This window comes from Eptatretus burgeri, chromosome 14 (assembly GCF_056783735.1).
Source record: "Eptatretus burgeri isolate ZD-2024b chromosome 14, Ebu_testis_v1, whole genome shotgun sequence".
In the NCBI taxonomy this organism is placed as follows: Eukaryota; Metazoa; Chordata; class Myxini; order Myxiniformes; family Myxinidae; genus Eptatretus; species Eptatretus burgeri.
The window spans coordinates 34188052-34210123 of NC_140974.1; the positions used below are offsets into that span (position 1 = coordinate 34188052).

The 22072-nt window shown below is 42.3% G+C and overlaps 1 protein-coding gene across 3 annotated transcripts in view; it reads right to left on the bottom strand.

The window, feature by feature from the left end:
- PPT2 (palmitoyl-protein thioesterase 2) overlaps positions 1-1995 on the bottom strand; it is a 42585-nt gene extending 40590 nt beyond the window's left edge. For 2 of the 3 annotated variants that reach the window (XM_085854337.1, XM_085854336.1), the window contains exons 1-2: positions 1815-1995; positions 1514-1707 (exon numbers count right to left, since the gene is read on the bottom strand). In XM_085854337.1, the coding sequence (XP_085710463.1) occupies positions 1514-1707; positions 1815-1980 (360 nt within the window). In that variant the 5' untranslated portion in view covers positions 1981-1995. Of the gene's footprint in view, positions 1-1513; positions 1779-1814 lie in introns of all 3 variants that reach the window. The other variant, XM_085854338.1, reaches the window with a different exon arrangement.
- Between the last annotated feature and the right edge of the window lie 20077 nt (positions 1996-22072).

Genomic DNA, 22072 nt, shown 5'->3' on the forward strand with positions numbered 1-22072 from the left:
CACCTCATGGTCGTTCTCGCCACCGACCCCCGCCTGCAATAGATTTATCTCCATGCTTAAAGGAGAAAAAAATAAATAAATAAAAATACAAAGAAGGAAAGGGGGGGGGGTGGGAGTCTGTCTGTCTGTCACAGTATGTCCTCTAAAACGGTTGTATATAAATTCACCAAACATTGTACCATTACAGACACATTTTTAATGAAACTTTGCGTACGAAAGTTCATCATTGGGGAACGCATGAAACATGGAACAATTATTTGGATTTGACCCCAGTTCATGCCCTAGGGGGTGGGGGACCTCGGGTCACACGGGTCCAAACAGAAGATTTTGATTTTGAGTCATTCCTGGAAAAACTTTTTGCAATCTTTTAATTTTGCTTTATGTGGGATGGCGTGCCATCGACTTCGCTTGAGTTTTATTTACAGTCACGTTGACACAATCAGGGAAACCCAGGACTCCAACTCAAAAAGGGGATTCATATATGACCCAGAAAAGTCCAACATTGATGTCTCTCAGAAACCAGGGGGATAATTATATATAAAAAAATCCTACGATATTAAATAAGGCAAGTGTGTGTGTGTGTGTGTGTGTGTGTGTGTGTGTGTGTGTGTGTGTGTGTGTGTGTGTGTGTGTGTGTGTGTGTGTGTGTGTGTGTGTGTGTGTGTGTGTGTGCATCTGAAAATCATATACATAAATAAATAAATAAATAAATAAACAGTGGAGGCCAATCTCCACCAAAGTTTGCATACATGTTAGTAGTACCCATGGTCAGATCAAGGGCACAAGCCCCCTCTCCTGCGAGGGTTGGGGGGGGGGGCGACAACTTGCCATTGCTTCTGAAGGGAGTGGGTGTCTAATTAAAGTAGGAGAAAAACAATTATTTGAGCATTTCATTTTCATTATTCTTCTTGTTGTCAATTCTCATATTTAATCGATGAAAGAGTTGAAACCAAAAACAACAACAACAACATCAAAGACAGGTCACAACTCACTCAAAAATTCAACAAACCGTTCAGTCCCACTTCTGATATCATTTCTTTTGTCCTCCTTCCCTCACATTATCAAGTCTAATCCTTTAAAATCAAAAATGTTTCACGTGATATCCCTGAACTCATCTCTGAATGTCCTTCTGCCATATTGCTCCTTCTTCCTCGTCCTCCTCCTCCCTACTTTCTGCCTCATTCCTGGATAGCTCACAGACCCTTAGGTTATCCCAATCTTGATACTCATGATTGTGAAAACTCTCATTAACCCTTCCCCAAGTCCACATAGTCCCTAGCAGTAACCCCTCCCCCCCCTCTCCCCTCTTCCTAACATCAACCACCCCCACTCTGATCTCAAATCAACCTCCACTTGCTCCTCTTATCCCTCCCCTCTTCCCATTCCATTCCATTAGTCAACCCACCACTTTCTTCCCACAATCTCGACCACACACACACACACATTCACCACAGAGGTTTTTTTTCCTGCAACCACCTCAGACACAATCATCACCATAACCCATCAATCAAACCTTCTCAATAACTTTGCGCAGTGACGTCAAATCTTTCGGCCCATCCAGGACTCCATGTATCAGGACGACAGGTCGAGGCTGAAGTGGGGGTGCGAGTCGTGCGACGGACGAGAAGCTGATGGACAGGGTCAGTGCCAGCGAAAGCCAGGACAAAAGGAACCAGTTGCCATGACGAGCTACCATTGTGCCAGTTCCTGGGGAATGGAATCAGAAAGGCCCGTTTCGCCCCCTTTGATTGACTCTCAGTGAGCTCGTTGCACAAGACCTGAGAAGTGACGAAACGAAATAAACAACAAGCAACCTGTGACGTCTTGGCCTTGCGACGTAAATTGCCGCGAATCGCAGCATACCTTGTGTGGTCTCACCGTGCCCTCTCTAGCTCCGCCCCCAGGCCCACATGTGCCATTAGCCACGCCCCCATAACTGTACACGTCATTTCGCTCCACCCCCACTCGCCCTGTTCTCATGTTTTCTCAATAAACAGAAGAAGAAGAAGAACAACTTAAAGAAGAAGAAGAAGCATTCCAATCTTCAGTCGCACGAGCTTGCTTCGGTAGTTTTTCATTGGCTCGTCCACATATGGACTATGAACCGACAAATCAAACCGCACAATGATGAGACAGATGTGTACAGTATGTGTATAAGTAACAACAACATTGGGCAGCAGGAGTGCGGCCGACAAGCGAGCACACTGACGTTTGGACCATCGTCAGCAAACGTTTAAATGGTTGAGAGAAGATTTCGGACATTCGACCAACATTGACGATTTATGGGTACTCGTGAGATTATATTTGCGAACGTTCACCCGACATCAACCACAGATGTGAAAGCGGTCTTTTATCGGGTGTTAAATCGTTTTATTTTTTTTTAATGCATTTAATTATCGATTATTTAATTACCATATGTTTATTTGTCGAAGAACCTGCAGCAAAATTAAATAACAAAGCAATGCCAAGCGAAAAAGATAAATGATTTCAAATCTCCGAAGGAAGCGGCGTAGCAGGCGTCAAATGAATGGCAGTTTACATGAGTTAACGTTTTTTTTTTTTAATCGTACGAATGATCTTTTACACCGTTTGTGTTTACAGAAGCAGATTTACGGAATTTAAAAGCACGTGACACAAATATCATTTCTTTTTTTCATGTTCCGTGTAAATTCTGAAGAAAAATGATTCTATATATATATATATATATATATATATATATATATATGCTTAAAAAATCGATTTTTTTTCTTCAAACAGAGAGAAATATATCTGAATAGAATGTAGCTTTCTTTGCTAAAAATGTCGAAATGTTTAAACAAAAGATTTGATCATAATATACGGTAATTCGTCCTGATGTCGCGTTTCAACGTTGAGTGTGATGTCACATCCGGAATGCGGAGTTCACGTTGATCTTGGCACTGTTTTCTTCCTGTGGAAAATTTGGAGCGCAATGCTGCCATCTAATGGTAAGATAATGAAGTAAATTGCATCTTTTAAATGATGGGCTATTTGTTTTGGTGAAAGTAAAAACGGTGCAATTCATAATATAATAGTACGTGCCCGTACGTGCAAAATAAAAAATAAACCAATGTCACCCGCAGGGTGACCCGTATCTTGCCAAAAGGTGACCACGTGTGACTTCTTTAAGGTCATACTGAGGTGAACAGAACTGCTATCCACCAGGAGCGACTCCTTGAGGAATATCAGCCTACGAGAGATTCTGATAAGAATCGTTCTACAGAATAACCATGAAAAATATGCTTTTGCCTCATAACGTCACCAAATGACGTCATAATGTCTCAAGCTTGACATACCTAGAAAGCACTCATCGAGGTGTTCAATTTGAGGTACTACACAATATGGTTCCTAAAACTTGAAAATTTGACCTTGGGGTCAAATATGTTTGACCTTAGGCGCTAACCATGAAGGTCAAGGCCAATCGCCACCAAAAATTAATCAGCTGAGCGCCAGGCCATGAACTATATTCCCATGAAGTTTGAAGACGATCCAATCAAAATTACTCAAAAAATAAGGGTTTTGTCGACTCCCCTGATTTGCGACAAAGTGACCTTGACCTTTGACCTTGACCTTCAAAATTTTGTGCGCTGAAAGGGACCTCTATAGGCCTCTGATATGCGAAGTTACAAAAATTTCCAATGATAACTGTGCTCTGCAGAGTGATTTATACGTGATTACAGACCAAAAAAAAAACAAAAAACATATAAAGGTCAAGGCCAATCACCACCAAAAACTAATCAGCTGAGCGCCCGACCATGAACTATATTCCCATGAAGTTTGAAGACGATCCGATCAAAATTACTCAAAAAATAAGGGTTTTGTCGACTCCCCTGATTTGCGACAAAGTGACCTTGACCTTTGACCTTGACCTTCAAAATTTTGTGCGCTGAAAGGGACCTCTAGAGGCCTCTGATATGCGAAGTTACAAAAATTTCCAATGATAACTGTGCTCTGCAGAGTGATTTATACGTGATTACAGACCAAAAAAAACAAAAACATATGAAGGTCAAGGCCAATCGCCACCAAAAATTAATCAGCTGAGCGCCAGACCATGAACTATATTCTCATGAAATTTGAAGACGATCCGATCAAAATTACTAAAAAAATAAGGGTTTCGTCGAATCCCCTGATTTGCGACAAAGTGACCTTGACCTTTGACCTTTATCTTCAAAATTTTGTGCACTGAAAGGGACCTCTATAGGCCTCTGATATGCGAAGTTACAAAAATCTCCAATGATAACTGTGCTCTGTAGAATTTTTTATACGTGATTACAGACAAACAACAAAAAAAAAACATACAAGCTGACTAACATATCTAACAAAAACTTCGTTTTGGCAAGATAAAAATACACCCGTGCGGGAGTGACGGTCATCTCTGCGAGAAACAAGCATGAGTTCCTGTTACGAGGGTGTAGTGTTCTCGGGTCAGGAGGGATTTTTGGCCAACTTTGAAGTCACGTGACGCGAAAACGAAAGCGAGTATCGAAAATCCGGCCCGACCAAATCTAGATATTGTCCCATAGATTCATATGCCACAATCAAATTAAAGATAACTTAAGAAATGTAGGAGGAGATAGATTTTGAAAATCCTCATTTTGCAAGTACATGAAGCAGTTTACGCAAAATTCAGTCACGTGACGTGTACATATTCGTAGATATCGGTATTCTTTCGAATCACGGACTTCTTATAATAACCTGGACCAGCAATGCCATCTACTCGCAGCAGTGAGAACTGAAGTCACCGGAAATGGCTCGGCGGCCATGTTGCGTTGACATTTGCTAGTCGCGCGCAATTCAAAAAACCTGGAGATGCATTAAGAGTTTTAACTATTTTGAACCGGTAAACGTAAAAATGCCACAGTGCGTGGCGTTCGGATGCAATAATAAGTCTGGGAAGAGCTCCACGTGCACCTTTCATCGGTAAGAATGCGATTATTAATGATTTTTTTTTTCTCTTTCAATCGTCAATCTATTTATAGAGTATTATTTTAAGAAGTTACAATTTAAACGCTAAACAACAGTATAACAATCTAAATGATTGCAAAGTACAGTCGATAATTTGAAAGAAAATGTAAAAAAACGAATGTATCCAGGAATACGCCGGAAATGAGTTTTCCGGGCGTCTAGAATTCAATTTTTTTCCGGATATTCATTCCACCCCCCCGCCCCCCATCGATCGCCCTGGCTGCGTAAATAGTTGGGCGGATAGCTCACAGTATTTGTCCATTTGGGGGCACAGGCCCTCCCTATTCCGAGGTCCTGGCTCCGCGGTCCACCGAACCCGATGTTACCCCCAAATCATTTTGCTTCCTACGCGCCTTTGGGTTAGGGGGTTGTATCTATCTTGATATCAGAAATCTACCTCCACTGACGCCAATTGTAGTACCCATCCTTCCATCCCTTCAAATGCCAATAATCGAAAACGTCATTTGGATCTTTTTTCTCCAGATTCCCTAAGGATGAAAAATTGTGCAGACAATGGTGCCAGGCGCAGATAAGGGAACACTTTACACCAATGCCCGGTGTGACATTACTTTGTAGTGAACACTTCCTGAACTCTGACTTTGACAGTACGGGCCAGACGAAACGGCTTAAACAAGGCGTCATACCAAGCGTCTTCAAATTTCCACCTCATCTCCAGAAGGTTAGTATACACGATTTATTACAATGGTCTCCACTAAAAAATACATATTTATTTGATACAAATATTTATTTGACACATATTAAATTGTTTTGAATCTATAAAAGGTTCAGAATTGATTTTCGGTGCGAATACCCAGAAAAACGACCTCCTTTGCTGCCAGGATTTTTCTATGAATTTCTGTACGATTCTGACTGTGTCAGACGATGCAGGTCGTTTTGTATTCGTGCCCAAAAATTAATTCTAACACATTAATTTTACAAAATTTCATCCACATTCAAAATGTTTATAAAATGAATAAATTCCCATGGAAATCAAATTTAGCGCAAATTTTCAAACTTCATGGACATCCTGTATATGCAATTCAAATAAATGGAATCCTGAATCAGAGTGCTTCAATTGTGATTCTATCAAGCGGTTCACACTGTATTGAATTTACCACTGAAATTTCCGTGAATTATCAGTTTTCTGTTCACCAGTTAATTCGAAATTTCGATCCGATATTAATTTTGTTATTTTCTACACAGAAACCGATACATCGGAAACCACCGGTTGACAGACACCTGGTCCCAGAGCCATAATTCACAGCTGCGCCAGATTCACCACCAAGGCCGTCGACTTCAGCAGACCACACGAACTGCACCGATCCGAGTCCCAGTAAAATGAAACGGAAGCTGGGTACGGCAACCGGGACCATTGAGAACCTGAGGAAAAAACTGAAGGTTACGCAGCATAAAACGTGGAGATTGAAGAAAAAGGTAGAGAAATTAAGCTCTGTCGTTGAAGAACTAAAAAACAAAGGGATGGTTTCGGAAAATTGTGTCGAGATACTGAATTTGACATTTTCTGGGGTACCACTGGCGGTTATGAGTCGAATATTAAAGAATCAGGCGAGCGGAAAGAAATCCAGGCAAGAATACGATACTATGATCAAGTCATTCGCCCTCACGCTAAATTTCTATTCTGCGAAGGCCTACGACTATGTACGCGACGTATTCGATCTCGCTCTACCTAGTCCTTCAACGATCCAAACCTGGTACAGTGCCATAGACGGATCACCGGGATTCAACCAGGTAGTATTTGACGCATTGGAGGCGAGATTTAAAGAGGATAGGAGTACACTATGTGCCCTAATGTTGGACGAAATGTCACTGATGGAATCAGTAGAGATGTCTGGTGACAAGGTGCTTGGATATTTGGACATTGGAGCAGGTAATCTGGACAATACCGCGCCACTTGCTAAAAACGCTTTAGTAATTATGTTGGTCGTGGTGAATGATCATTGGAAAGTTCCAGTCACCCACTTCTTCATCAATGGTTTGACTGGTAAAGAACAGGCCAATCTTGTGTCTCAGTGTTTACTAAAGCGACACGAAATTGGAGTTAATGTCATCTCGCTTACCTGTGACAGGCCTTCAGCGCATTTGACAATGTTGAAAGAGTTGGGCGCAAGTATCAACCCGGATAATATGAATTCGTCGTTCCCTCACCCAGCAGATCCTCACAAGCTCGTTTGGGCATTCCTCGACGCATGTCATATGTTAAAGCTTGCAAGGAATTGCCTCGGCACACTGAAGACGATGAGAGACATTTCTCAGAGGGTCATCTCCTGGAAATATATAGAAAACTTGTATGAACTGCAGAAACAGGAAGGACTACGGTTGGCAAACAAACTTAGTTGGAAACATATCGAATGGAAGACAAATATAATGAAAGTGAATACGGCTGCTCAAACGCTGAGTTCAAGTGTCGCGGATGCAATTGAGTTCTGCCGCGAAGAGTTGAAACTACCTGAATTTCAAGGGAGTGAGGGAACTTGCATCTTCATCCGCACACTGGATTAACTGTTCGATCTGTTGAACTCCAGGAACCCTTTGGCACGCAACTACAAGGCACTGATGCATCCTGCTCGCGAGGCAGCTTTCTTGCCATTCCTGGAAAAGAAAAGTAATTATCTCACGACCTTGACTAATACTTCTGGTCATCTCATGACAAAGACAAGACTTAAAACAGCATTTATTGGGATGCTGACTTGTATCGTAAGCATTAAAAACCTCTATCTGACATACGTCCAGCCCCAAAATTCATCTTTAAAGTATTTGCTTACATAAAAGCTCAGCCAGGACCACATCGAGTTGTTCCTTGGAGCCGTCCGTCGAGCATGTGGTGGCAATAACAATCCAACAGCCAGACAGTTTATCGCAGCGTACAAGCGTCTTCTGATGCGGCATGAATATCAAAGCCAACAAGGGGAACTATTTAGCCCAGGACGCAACACGCATCCTCACAGCTGCGTCATTCAAAAATATCACTAAGAGGGCTGTCCCAGATAAGACGCAGGATATGCTCATAGCCAGACGCTACGATTTGCAGCTCAGCCAGCCAATGAAGAGTCACCACGATTATGCCGATATTCCACCATTTAACAAACTTTCTGTGTTCCTTGAGTCAGTTGTAACCTATATTGCAGGATATGTGGTTTGGATGGTTAAGCGGACACTCAAATGTCAAGATTGCTTGCTGGCTCACACGCAGAATGATAATGTCAATTTACCTGCCTATAGGCTGATTGCTGTTAAAACAAGGGGTGGCCTTACCGTTCCATCATCAAGCGTTGTTCAAGTATGTGAAGCCACTGAGAAATGTGTGAAGAGAATGCCAGCGGTGACAAATGGCAAGATTCCTCGTGATAGTTACCTGAAATCTGCAATGTCTGCATCAGTGTTGGCAGAAGTAGGATCGAGTGCATTTGACTTGTTTAGTGATAACATGTTTGAGACGGAGGCAGACTGTAATCATGCATTTTCTCTCATACAGCACATCTGTGAGTGCGATACAAAGATTAGTCTCCACCATGTTGTTCGAACCATGAACATTGTATTGAAAGATAAACCCATCAGGAAAAAATTCAGCAAACTGATCCTATTTGCACATCAATAGTTTACTAACCATTTGCATTGAAGTGTTTCTCCTAGGTTTCGACATATCTTATGTTTCAACCTACTGTAATTATAATAGTTGATTGTCATCTTCTATAGGTCAATGCATATTAAACCAGTCTCATTAGTGTGTAGATTATAGATCATGTTTATTGAGGTTGTCCAATGTCTGTTCAATATTTTCATGATTGATCAATATATTATAGGCCATACAGGGTAGCTTTAAGCTACCCACTATGGCCTATAATATATTTATCAATCATGAAAACATTAATGAGACTGGTACTGGTCCAATATGCTTTGACCTACTACAGAAAGCTACCCTCTATAATATACACATATTAATAGGAGGCCATAGGTTAGTCTGTAGATTATAGATCATATTTATTAAGGTTGTCCGATGTCTGTTCAATGTTTTGATGATTGGTGAATATATTATTAATTATAGGCCATAAGGCCTATTATTATAGGGGGTAGCTGAAAGCTACTGCCTTATGGCCTATAATAATACAAATATTATAGGCCATAGGGGGTTAGCTATACACATTACATTGATTATCATCAACACATTACACTGATTATCATCAGATCATATGACATGATATGATAATCATTCATGAGAATTGTGACACCTCGTACTCACTCACCTTAATGATTCATGCTGCAGAGCTTGTATTAGCTTGGTAGTGATAATGGGTAGCGGAGACTGTTGTTAGTGAAATGAAAATCCTGTTCTTCTTATTAAGCTGTACAAAAATGTTGTTTCCAGCGAGAAATTCGGCACAAATTAATATATTCAATCTGTGAATTCGGATTGGCAACGCAACATGGCGACTTCAGTCGACCTCTGACTTCAGTCGACAGAGGCCGTTGCTGGTCCAGGTTATTATAAGAAGTCCGTGTTTCGAATGAACATGAAAGAGAAGGTCAGCTGCTATGCAATGACACCATACACTAACTTTTACCATGCCCAGTAGAGAATATATAGCCTCCTGAAGGTAGGGCAGTTTTTGCAAACTTTGAAGTCGTGACGCGAAAGCGAAATCCGAAAATCCGTCCTGACAAAATTTAGATATTGTCCCATAGATTCATATGCCACAATCAAATTCAAGATCGCTTGAGAAATGTAGGAGGAGGTAGATTTTGCAAATCGTCATTTTCGCATTTTTTGCCAACTTTGAAGTCACGTGACACGAAAGCGAATATCGAAAATCCGGCCCGACCAAATCTAGATATTGTCCCATAGATTCATATGCCACAATCAAGTTCAAAATAACTTAAGAAATGTACGAGGAGAGAGATTTTGAAAATCGTCATTTTGCAACTACATGAAGCAGTTTTCGCAAAATTCAAAGTCATGTGACGTGTACGTATTCGAAGATATCGGTATTCTTTCGAATGGACATGAAAGACAAGGTCAGCTGCTATGCAATGACACCATTCACTAACTTTTACCATGCCCAGTAGAGAATATATAGCCTCCTGAAGGTAGGGCAGTTTTTGCAAACTTTGAAGTCACGTGACGCGAAAGCGAAATTCGAAAATCCGTCCTGACCAAATTTAGATATTGTCCCATACATTCATATGCCACAATCAAATTCAAGATCGCTTGAGAAATGTAGGAGATAGATTTTGCAAATCGTCATTTTCGCATTTTTTGCCAACTTTGAAGTCATGTAAAACGAAAGCGAATATCGAAAATCCGGCCCGACCAAATTTAGATATGGTCCCATAGATTCATATGCTACAATCAAATTCAAGATCGCTTGAGAAATGGCGGAGGAGATAGAATTTGAAAATCGTCATTTTCGCAACTTCAAAAGCCTCGTGACCTTGACCTTGACCTTCGGTGACCTTAAAAGTCATACCACCGTGTACATCTCATCGACCTCTATCAGGATCACTAATGAGCGGATCTCCCGCTTCAACTTCATTGTGAACGGACGGATGGACGGATCGAAGGAAATCGACACCCATATTATTAGGTCATGCTCGAAGAGATGACCTAAAAAGGAAGAATTGTGACGTCAATCGTGACGTCATCACACCGTATCCTGTCATTGGTTTCGTAAATAAATGGCCATAACTTGAGAAGCACTTGTCCGATTAATATCAAACCTTGAAAAGGCATATCCTCAGGTCCCCAGCAACATACCTGGCAAGTTTTAATTAGATCGGACCAGTGGTTGTCGAGAAACAGCAGTCGCAGACACACAGAGATTGCTGGAATTATCGATAGACAAGTGCGGGCCGTACGTGTGTGCCTGTACGTGCAAAAAAAAAAACCTTCAAACCGCGTGCCAGAAACGACAACCACACAGGCCGTTCCTTCGCTCTCGCGTGACTGTACGTGCATGGCTGTACGTGCAAAAAAAAAAAAAAACTTTCAAACCGCGTGCCAGAAACGACAACCACACAGGCCGTTCCTTCGCTCTCGCGTGACTGTACGTGCATGGCTGTACGTGCAAAAAAAAAAAAAACTTTCAAACCGCGTGCCAGAAACAACCACACAGGCCGTTCCTTCGCTCTCACGTTCCCGTACGTGCGTGGCCGTACGTGAAAAAAAAAGAATTGTGACGTCAATCGTGACATCATAGCACTGTGTCCTGTCATTGGTTTGGTAAATAAATGGCCCTAACTTGGGAACCACTTGTCCGATTAATATCAAATCTTGAAAAGGCACATACTCAGGTCCTCAGCAATATATCTGGAAAGTTTCAATGAGACCGGACCAGTGGTTGTCGAGAAACAGCGGTCGCAGACACAGATGCACAGACAGATACACACACACAGATTGCTGGAATTATAGATAGACTAGTGCGGGCCAGTACGTGCGTGCCCGTACATGTGTGGTCGTACGTGCGTGCCCGTACGTGCGTGGCCATACCTGCAAAAAATTAAAAAAAAAACTTTCAAACCACGTGCCAGAAACAACAACCACACAGGCCGTTTCTTCACTCTTGCATGCCCGTACGTGCGTGACCGTACGTGCAAAAAATAAAAACACTTTCAAACCGCGTGCCAGAAACAACAACCACACAGCCGTTCCTTCGCTCTCGCGTGCCCGTACGTGTGTGGCTGTATGTGCCGTACGTGCAAACGGCCGTACGGCCGTACGTACGGCCGTACGTGCAAACAAATAAAATAATAAAACGTTCAAACCGCATGCCAGAAACAACAACCAAACAGGCCGTTCCTTTGCTCTCATGTGCCCGTAGGTGCGAGTTGTCCAAGAACGATATCAAACCTTGAAAAGGCACATACTCAGGTCCCCAGTGTCAATTGTGACGTCATATCAAACGAAGAAGAAGAAGAATTGTGACGTCAATTGTAAAAAAAAAGAAGAAGAATTGTGACGTCAATCATGATGTCATTGAACCGTGTCCTGTCATTGGCAAATAAATGGCCGTAACTTGGGAACCGCTTGTCCGAATAATATCAAACCTTGAAAAGGCACATCCACAGGTCCCCAGCAATATTCCTGACAAGTTTCAATTAGATCAGACCAGGGGTTGTCGAGAAACAGCGGTCACAGACACACATACAGACAAACAGACAGACAGACACACACACAGAGATTATTGGAATTATAGATTGATGAATATGATGATAAAATATTGGGATGCACAATAATAATTTTATCTCAACCCAAAATTTCAAATGATTGTGGTTCATAAAATATACTTAGTGTCATCGTCATCAAGGTGGTCAAGGAAATGCAAGGAAAACAGACACAGGTTGAGGCCATTCAGCCCATCATGCCTGCGTGAACTCCACACCAACCCATCTACACAAGATCCAAAGAAGAAAATGCATAAACATTTTTTTTGAGTTTTTCAAGTTTTTGTATTTTTTTCTTCCCCTCAGGGGAGGGATCACGTGCTTAGTTAAACACAACATTTAACGAGACCCTCACCTGCAGCACTCTGCACACAATCACCCATCAATGCTCAAGCTACCGAAAAGTCCTGTCAACATCCCTCTACCCTTCCAATCTCCATAACCTCCAGGAACCTATCTAATTCCAATTTAAACTTATCTACTGTTTCTGCTGTCACTACCTTTCCAGGGAGGCCATTCCAAGCGTTAACTACTCTCTAAGGAAGAGTCCCCTGCTTCACTACCATCTTAACTCTCTTATTCTTTACTCGAGAGAGGGCTGTTGAAACTTCCGATCATTCTGTAATCAGTGGTGTATTTCTCATCGGTGCTAATTTGTTTGTACTTTTAGATCAACAACTGTGTCCCATTCACTCGGAGTGGTGAAGGCATGTTTTTTTTTTAAATCTGGTTTCTAACCAATCATTTTGCCCCACACTACTATTGGGCTATTGGACCTTTTCCTCAGGGGACAGGCATTGAGGAAGGCTTTAACAGAAGTGTGGGAATGCTTCCCTGCCTGGGAGCTCGCTATTTACACCTTCATGGAAATGACTCGTGGACTTGAGTTTCACTGGAGTTAAACAGCAATTCACTGGAGTTACACCGGATTTGCAGCCCTATCTTCAGCGACACATTTCTGCATCTCCTGGAATACTCCAAGTCAATCTTCCAGTTCCTGAAGAATCTAGTGCCGTTGTGGACTTGCTTGCAAATGTGAGAGGTGAAGGTTTCTTAACAGCATCAGCCTTTTTGCTCTATTGAGATTTTGAAGTCGTAGAATGTCATTTCCAGAACACCAAGTTCTTAGTCATTCCCTGGAAAATCAGAATTGCTCACATTCTGCAAGGATTTTATCCTTAGCTCATTTAAGCGCTGCTCTTCCAAATGGGCTAGCACCATGGTGTCACATGTATTTCTTGGATTCTGTGGAATAATGCTCTCAGAATGATTGGAACCTCCTGCGATGATGCTGAAGTACGAGATCTATTGCTGTCACATGCACACATATTGGTGGCCTCTCTTTTCTTTTACCGCAACCTCTTCTTTGGCCTTACTTCCTCTGCTCTCTCAGTACTCCGACCCTCTGCATTTCCTAGAAGACGCGCATGTTTTCCGGTAACCCACTCCTGGTTGAATTCCCACAATCCAGGCTTTCTTCAACCATCCACTATTTTTATCCTGTTTGTGGAACTGCCTTTTGGAGGCTTTTCAATTATACTCTTCCCTCCAGGTGCACTACTATATAATGTCATCCCCCATTCATTTGAGTAATCATATCTGCCCCCATTAACCATACCTAACCTAACCCAACCATCTTAGTAGCAGGTTAATGTGTTTCATCCTTATGCTCTCAACTTTCCTTGTTTGTGTTTTTCCCTTGTTTGATGTATCCAACTATGACCCCACTGCCAATACGGAGCTCTCTTACCCTCTCTTCCTTGCTCTTCCATGAGTTTACACGAAATACCACATTGCATAAAATTTCATCTTTGAATTTTTTTTCTTTCTGCAGATGACCGTTTATTTTAATGAACAGGTTTTTGTGTGTGTGTGTATATATATATATATATATATATATATATATATATATATATATATATATATATATATATATATATATATATATATATATATATATATATATGACTTTTTGGGGGGTAAGGGTGGGAGGGTCTTTGATGTATTTGGGTTTTTTTTTTTTTGTAAATGATTAATTTCATAAATTTGGTGCAGAACAGATATAAAGATGCAGATAAAATCATGTTTTACTTCACAAGTAGGAAAAACTGACACAATGACTACGAAGTCGAACTTTTCTCAACCGTTTTGATTCCCTTGTTTCAAACATTGTCTTCGGTCCAGAAAAAGCAAATTAGCATCCAAGCTTCCAATAAGCCGGCAAATATTTATCCCAGACCGGCCATTAAGTTTCCAGCCGCTCCTTAGAATGTGAACAATATGCAGATGCTGTTTGGCACTCACTCAGAAATGGTCGAACTGGTCCAGGATGTTGCTTTCAAATAAGCATTGCGGGTGAGTTTAGAGGGCTGTTGAGTGCTTCAAATTCGTGCTTTTGATTGGTTACCAAATAACTGACTTATTATGGAATATTATCAATAAGACCGACATAGGCTTATTAGGATATTATCAGGGCCTGCAGAACATCCATGCAATTCAAAATGTGACTTCAAGTCCTCAACTCACTCTAAACTTATGAGGAATGCATCCCCTTCACAAACTCCAGTAATCAATCTCCCTCTCCCAACCCTAAGGCTTCAATCCCCTCCCAATGCCAAGCCTTCAAACCCACTCCCCCACCACAACTCCTCAACCCCCCTCCCCCCCCAACCGAACACAGGAACCGCGATCAAAAAAGCCCATGTCATGGCCCATCACGGACACCTGTCTAACTCACGATCCCATGAGATGTGCAGAAACCCCGTGGAATTGAAACTCTCAAGTGATCATGAGCAGCCTAGTTGTGCCAATAAACGCCTCTAAACCAATTGTCTTCTTCTTGATGCATAAGTAAGTCACCGATTTACGTCGAGTCTATTTGCGTTGTTTCAACAGAGCAGTGTTAAGACATTTTGGGACAATAGTTGATTTAAGCCGTGCTAATACGATAAAACATCGTTCAAAAGTTTTAAGTGCAGAGTACTTCCGTTTGTCCAATACCAGGAGTGCGTATCTTTGTGAATACACGAAGTAAAAATTGTTTTTATGTCCCCTGTTTATTATTAAATATGCACATTAAGTCACTTGGTCTCTGAGTGATACAAGTTGCACTGATCACAAACGGCTTTACTTATTAATCGTCCATTAAAGGACAGATTGGATTCAGGATGATTAGCGTCTGCACTGAAAGCACCCCGCGTCCTTTACGGTACCGCTCGGACTGACATTTGCGTGGCGGGTGTGAGGGAGTATCAGCACTTCACTTAGCCAGCTTAGATGTCCCACCAAAGCACAGTTGCGCCTGCCTCTCCCTCCCTGTAGTCTCTCCACTCTCAACCCAAACTATTAAATTGTCTATTTGTATACATACTGGACTTAGTCCAAAATGGGGGCTTATGGATTTGGTCTCCATTTTTGTGTCCATGCGTGCGTGTGTACATCTGCAACTGTGTTGGATTAAAGTGATTGTGGCTCTGGGGGAATCATGTTTGATGAGCTGCCCTGAGTGCAGCGCTCTCGGAAAGTGCACGGGCGATCGGAATAAAGGCTCTGGAGCACAAACTCGTGTGGAGTTTTGGATGTGGTGATTGTACCAGTTTACATACAATACGTTTGGTGATGAGGATGGCTGGTTTACAGTTACCAGCTCCACGTCCCTTCATGACTTCTCTGGGAGACCCACCTCTTCCATGGCCTTGAAGGATTGCAGCTGTTCGAACCTATTTGGCAGCTATGGGCCGAGACGGTAGGGATGTCGCAGACACTTGTAAGCGGGCGATCTTGATTCACTGCTTGGGCACTGAGGGCCAGCGTGTGTTCACTCAGCTAACAGCCGATACTTCCACATTCGGAAATGTGCAGTCCACTGGAGAGCTACTTTGGGCCAAAAAAGAGTACCATGATTGAACTGTATAAATTCCATCAGCGCTACAAGGGAAATGGTGAACCTGTCCAACAATATGTTGCTTCAATTTCCGAACTGGCTGCTACCTGTAATTTTGGGATTTTAACAGATGAGCTCATCAGAGATCAGCTCATGGAAAAGACTTCCATTCCTCATATTCAGGAATGGTTGCTAATGGCGGATGATCGACTCATTTTAGAGAAGGCTACAGCCCTGGCTATCCAGACAGAATCAGCCATGATTGATTCTAAGCTGATTCATACATCTCCAGCAACCTCAGCACCAAGAATGCAACAGGCACCACGATTGCAGACAGCTCAAATACAAGTGCTTCAAACCAACCGACAAATGCAACTCCATCCGCACCCTGACCACGTAACTCGAACGAAGCCATGTCAAGCTTGTGGTTGACAACATGGTGTCAAAGCACAATGTCCTGCACATGGAAAACAATGCAGTGCTTGCTTTCAAATGAACCATTTTGCACAAGTCTGCAGGTCATCAAAGAAGCAGACATCATCCGTTCATCAGGTTGATGAACCAAGTGCTTCTGATGTTGAAAGACAACACACAGTGAACACCATCGCAGGCAAAACTCCTTTGCATCCTCAGCAAGGGGGCAACTTCAAGCATTGTGAAGTTGATATCACGGGGATTTCGGTATCACAACTGTTGACGTAGGGGCAAAAGTCTTCATTGTGAGAGACAATCTCTACCATAAGCACTTTTTGTCTTATCCACTCAACCCTGTGCAATCTACACTTCAAGCCTACGATGACACCATCATCCGGGTGTTGGGAACAATAACTGTTCTTGTGAACTACAGGGGTATCAAGCTCAACAATTTCACCTTTTATGTTGCAAAAGGCAAGAGACTAATGGGTGTTAATCTGTTTGACAAGCTTGGGTTCAATCTTTTAGACCCGACCAGTGCACACAACCACATGATTGCAGAAAAACACAATGCGTTACAAGCACCTGTACCCTTCCCTATTTATTGGGTTTGAGGAGTGTAAGAGTTACTGTCACACTGCTTGAGTGGACCTTGCGGTTTCACCAGTATCTCAACATTTGAGACGTCTACCTTTTTGCAAAAAGGTTTCGCTGTTTGTGAAATGGTTTCTAAGGAGCTACAACGCCTTGAACCGGAGAGCATCACTGAACGCATTGATTTATCTCGATTGGTGTTGAATGTCGTCAATGCATGACGTAAGAATGGAGAGTTACGACTTTATGTTGATCTTAAGTCGGTGAATAAAGCTGTTATTCCTGAAAAGGACCCACTTCCAACCATCAATGAACTTTCTGCTTCATTCCACAGTGTTCATGAAGCTAGATTTGAGGAGAAGCTTCCTACCTGGGACCTCTAGCAAAGCAGAGCAGACATTTGACTGCATTCGTGACTCATGAAGGCATGTTCCAGTGTCGTAGAATGCCATACACCCTCAATTCTACACCAAGTGCATTTCAGAAGATCATCTCTTCGGTCCTGTCTGGTATTGAGGGTACTCTCAACCACCTTGATAACATCATCATCTGTGAGAAAGACAAAGCAGAACACGATCAGTGGCTGGATGAAGTGTTCTCACAACTTGTGAAAAACAACTTGACGCTGAATGAGGGAAAGTGTACCTTTGCAGCATCAGAGATTGACTTCTTAGGATATCATGTGACAGCCAATGGGGTGTACCCGATGCAGGACAACATCAAAACAGTTAAAACTCTTCCTACTCCATCAAATGCAAAAGTGCTTGCATCATTCCTCGGGACTACCAATTTCTACCTCAAGTTTTTACCCAACTACGTAGAGATCACTGAACCTCTTTGTAAACTACTGTGCAAGGATGTGCCCTGGGAATGGACTCGTACCCAGCAACATGCATTTGTCACACTGAAGGAGAAGGTCACATCTCCTCCAGTCCTCACACATTTTGATCCTAATGCAAAGACTACCGTCACGACAGATGCATCAGGTACACCAGTGGAAGCAGTACTTTCACAGTAGATCACAGGTAGCGAACAACCGGTAGCATTCACATTCCACACTTTTTCGGAGACAGAACGCAAGTACCCCACAGGGGAACATGAAGCACTAGCATGTATCTATGCATGTGAACACTGGCACGTCTATCTGTATGGGAGAAAGTTCACGCTCCACACAGACCATCAAGCACTGACAACACTACTCGCTACGTCGGGATGTGGACATCGACCACTTCGAACTTACAGGTGGTCAGACCGTCTCTACCAGTATGACTTTGACATAGAATACTTGGCAGGGTCCCATAATAAAGTGGTGGACATGCTCAGTCATATAACCCCAGTCGTGAACACCAAGAATGAGGTTATTAGTGAAGTTGACGGCTTTGTAAATACCATTATTGCAAATGCAACTGCAAATTTAGTGACTCGCGATGACCTCAAATCAAAATCTCAACAGGATTAAATTCTGACATTTCTCCAAATGGACTGGCCTCAACAAATCACAGAGGAGCTACAACCCTACTACATGATTCGACATGAGCTATTAATTTTTGATGATGGCTGTCTCGCCTGCGGCACACATGCGGTGAATCCCAAAAGATCCACAGCAGCGAGTGATGCATCTTGCTCACGGGGGACATCCCGGCATCATCAAAATGAAACAAATGTCGCGATTCAGCTTGGTGGATGATTATTGACACACGCATCGAACAGTTGGTAAAGAATTGTGAAGCATCCGTCCTCAGGGAGAAAGAAGGAGATCCACGTCCTGCTCCTCTTCAGCCTATATTATGGCCGTAGAAACCGTGGCAACAGCTGCAGGTGGACATTTTCCGTGAGGTTCGAGTTGCACCTCACAACCAGAAGTACTTAATCGTAGTCCTTTATCTTCACAGCAAATGGCCTGAGCTTGCGGCTTCTAGCTTGATTACAACTTCATCAATTATCAGCATTCTGGACAAGATGTTTATAAGATGGGGGCTTCCCGAGTCCATTACGACAGACAACCAACCTCAATTTACATCTGAGGAATTTACACAATACCTCAAGGCCAATGGCATTGAACATCACCTGACTACACGGGATAATCCGCAGAGCAACGGTGGGGTGGAGAGATTTAACAGAGTCAGCAAAGAGAGCATAAAAGCAAGTCTGTTTGATTGACAGCTATTTGATCAGACTATTCATACTCTGTTGTGCTCCTATCGCTCTCCACCTCATTCGTTGACCGGGAAGATGCCCACGGAGCTAATGATAGGGCGTAACTTGCACCTGCCACTTAGTCTCCTAAAACCACCGACATTGGCAGATACAAAGATTGAAGTGATGGCAACGTCTATTGCGAAGTGACAGCAGAAAATGAAAGCATACGCAGACAAGCAGTGGAGAGCAAAGGCACCTTCATTTGCAGTGGGCCAATGTGTCAGAGTGAAATGCCCCAACTGCGCACATAAACTCGCGACTTCACTTTCACCACCCCCCAACAGATCTTGCAGCAACTGGGTCATCTTAGTTACCAACTCTGAGATGGCACAAAGTGGAATGCACGACATCTGCAAACAACCACCATCCAAGATGCAGAGAACGTTGACAACTGCATCTTCTTTCCACAAAATCTTCAAGATGAGGATCAATCTCAGCATCGCAATGATTCAGCTGGGCTACAATCTGGCGAACGCAAATGTCGTCGCATTCGAAAGCGTTCTCATTATTTGAGAGATTACCAGTGTACATAAAGTTCATAATCCATGAATATGGTGCAAACGTCCTCAAAATTAACTTTAAAACTTTGATCACATTTGATAGAAAATGTTGGTCTCAGTTTTGGGTTGAGATTGTGGATCTTGGATACTGAAATGGATAATGGGCTGATTTCAGAATTGGGGAAAATATGTTTTGTTGGATTAAGGTGATTGTGGCTCTGGGGGCATCATATTTGAGGAGCTTCCTGAGGGCGGCGATCCGAATGAAGGGTCAGGAGCACAAACCCGTGTGGAGTTTAGGATGTGGTGACTGTACCAGTTTACCATACAATACAGAAACCATATCTCAGAGATGTATAGACTGATTTTATTCATACTTGGCACACAAATAATGAATGATTGCTTACATAAGCACATAATTTCTTTTCGAGATCAGATACAAGATGGCCGACTGGTGGCCATTTTGTTACTTAAATGTGTCCCCAACCATTTCTCAGAGATGTGTGGTCTGATTTTGTTCAAACTTGGCAGAAGCACAGTACATGATGGCAAACATGTGCACCTCACTTTATTTTGTGATCTGATCAAAGATGGCAAACTGGTGGACTGGCGAACATTTTCGTTGAAAATAAATATGGGTTACCCATTTAACTCCATGCAGCAAAATTACGAAAACAACGGGGGCTATGACATTTTACGTCTTTTTTACTTGTTTTAATTGTGATATGTATTGATTTGTTTAATTGTTGTCTCTAATATGTACTTTAAGTGAAGGTTAGGTTAAGTTAGGATCGTAAATCATATATGAATTACCCTTGTTTCACATAATGTCAGTTTTTAGGAATGCCTCCACAACGTAAATCGGTGGCTTGCTTTATACACATCATTAAAAGTAAATAATGACTCATGTTTTCTTTCACAATCTCATGAGCTTCACGGAGCTCCTTGGATGAAGACCTTTTTAATACATGAGTTTTACGGCCCCTCATCAAATTGTTTAGGAGAAAATAGTCAGAAACAGACCGCTACCTCGATCACTCCTGAAAATGCAAAAATAATCCGGATGTGAAGCAAAAACATGTCCACTGCCTATGTGCATATACTGCATGTGCAATACTCCATGATTATATTGTTCAGATATATGCCAATTTCACTTAACCATAAGCTGAGACCAGTGGCCTGAAGCCAAAGGTCTGAAGCATGAAGCCTATTACTTACTGTGACCTTCACAAGGCTCATGACGCCAATCAGCTCCAACCCTTCAATATTTGATGATCCTTTTAGCAGCCGCTTTGGTTGTATTACACGGAACAGAAAACTTATAGGGAGGGCATGGTGATTTTGAATATGACAGCTCCGAAGACATCTTTGGCTTCGCATAGCATCAACTTGGCTATATGGTTTGTCAGGGAACAATTATGTCCAACCAATGGGTGGAAAGGAATGTTGCACACACACGGACGGACAGACAGGCGTATTATTGCATAGATGAACAGGACTGCATGGCTAGGTTGAGGTTGAGTTTCAATGTCTCCTGTCGACACATTTATCATAAAATGTGTATTATAAACAGAATTTATTTGTTAATTTACCTGTTATTCGAATCACTACTACTACTTACCACTACTACCACCACGACTACTTATTTAATGGCCGCAATTATTCTCACATTCTTATAGGATCAGCCATGGATAATGTTGAGCCCAAGTCTTCCACAAACTGGCTGGCCAGACCTGTTGTTTGACTGAAGGTCGTTTGACCATGAATTAGTAATTTGTTCAAGGTGTTCGAGATAACTCACCTAATCTTCCCGAAAGGCACCTTGCAATCTTTATCATCTACCAACTAATGTTAGCAGATTGGTCATCGAGATAAATGTCCCATGTGGTAGCTTTCGTTGATAGATCTAGCGTAGGCTCGATTGCCCAAATGGCCTCTTTCTGTGTTAAAGTTCCTTGTTTATCCTTGGGTGTGTCAACGCAAGGGATGGCACACACTGTGATCCAATTCCCAGCATACAAAGTACCAATGCGACAGTTTATATTGGGTCGGGAATTGAACCCAGACTATAGACGCGTCAAGGTAAAACGACCTCTTCACCATCCTGTCAGATGTAATCTGTTTTTCCCAATGCAGTATCGATATATATGTACGTCTTTCATTCTGTATTTTAACCTCTTTTCCTTTACCCTGCACATACCTGTTGTTGACTAATGGGCCATACTAAATGGGATAAATGGACCATCGACCGTATATCTATGTGTGTGTGTGCGCGTGCATGCGTGTGTGTGTGTCTCCTCCATAACTCCAAAACCATGAAACC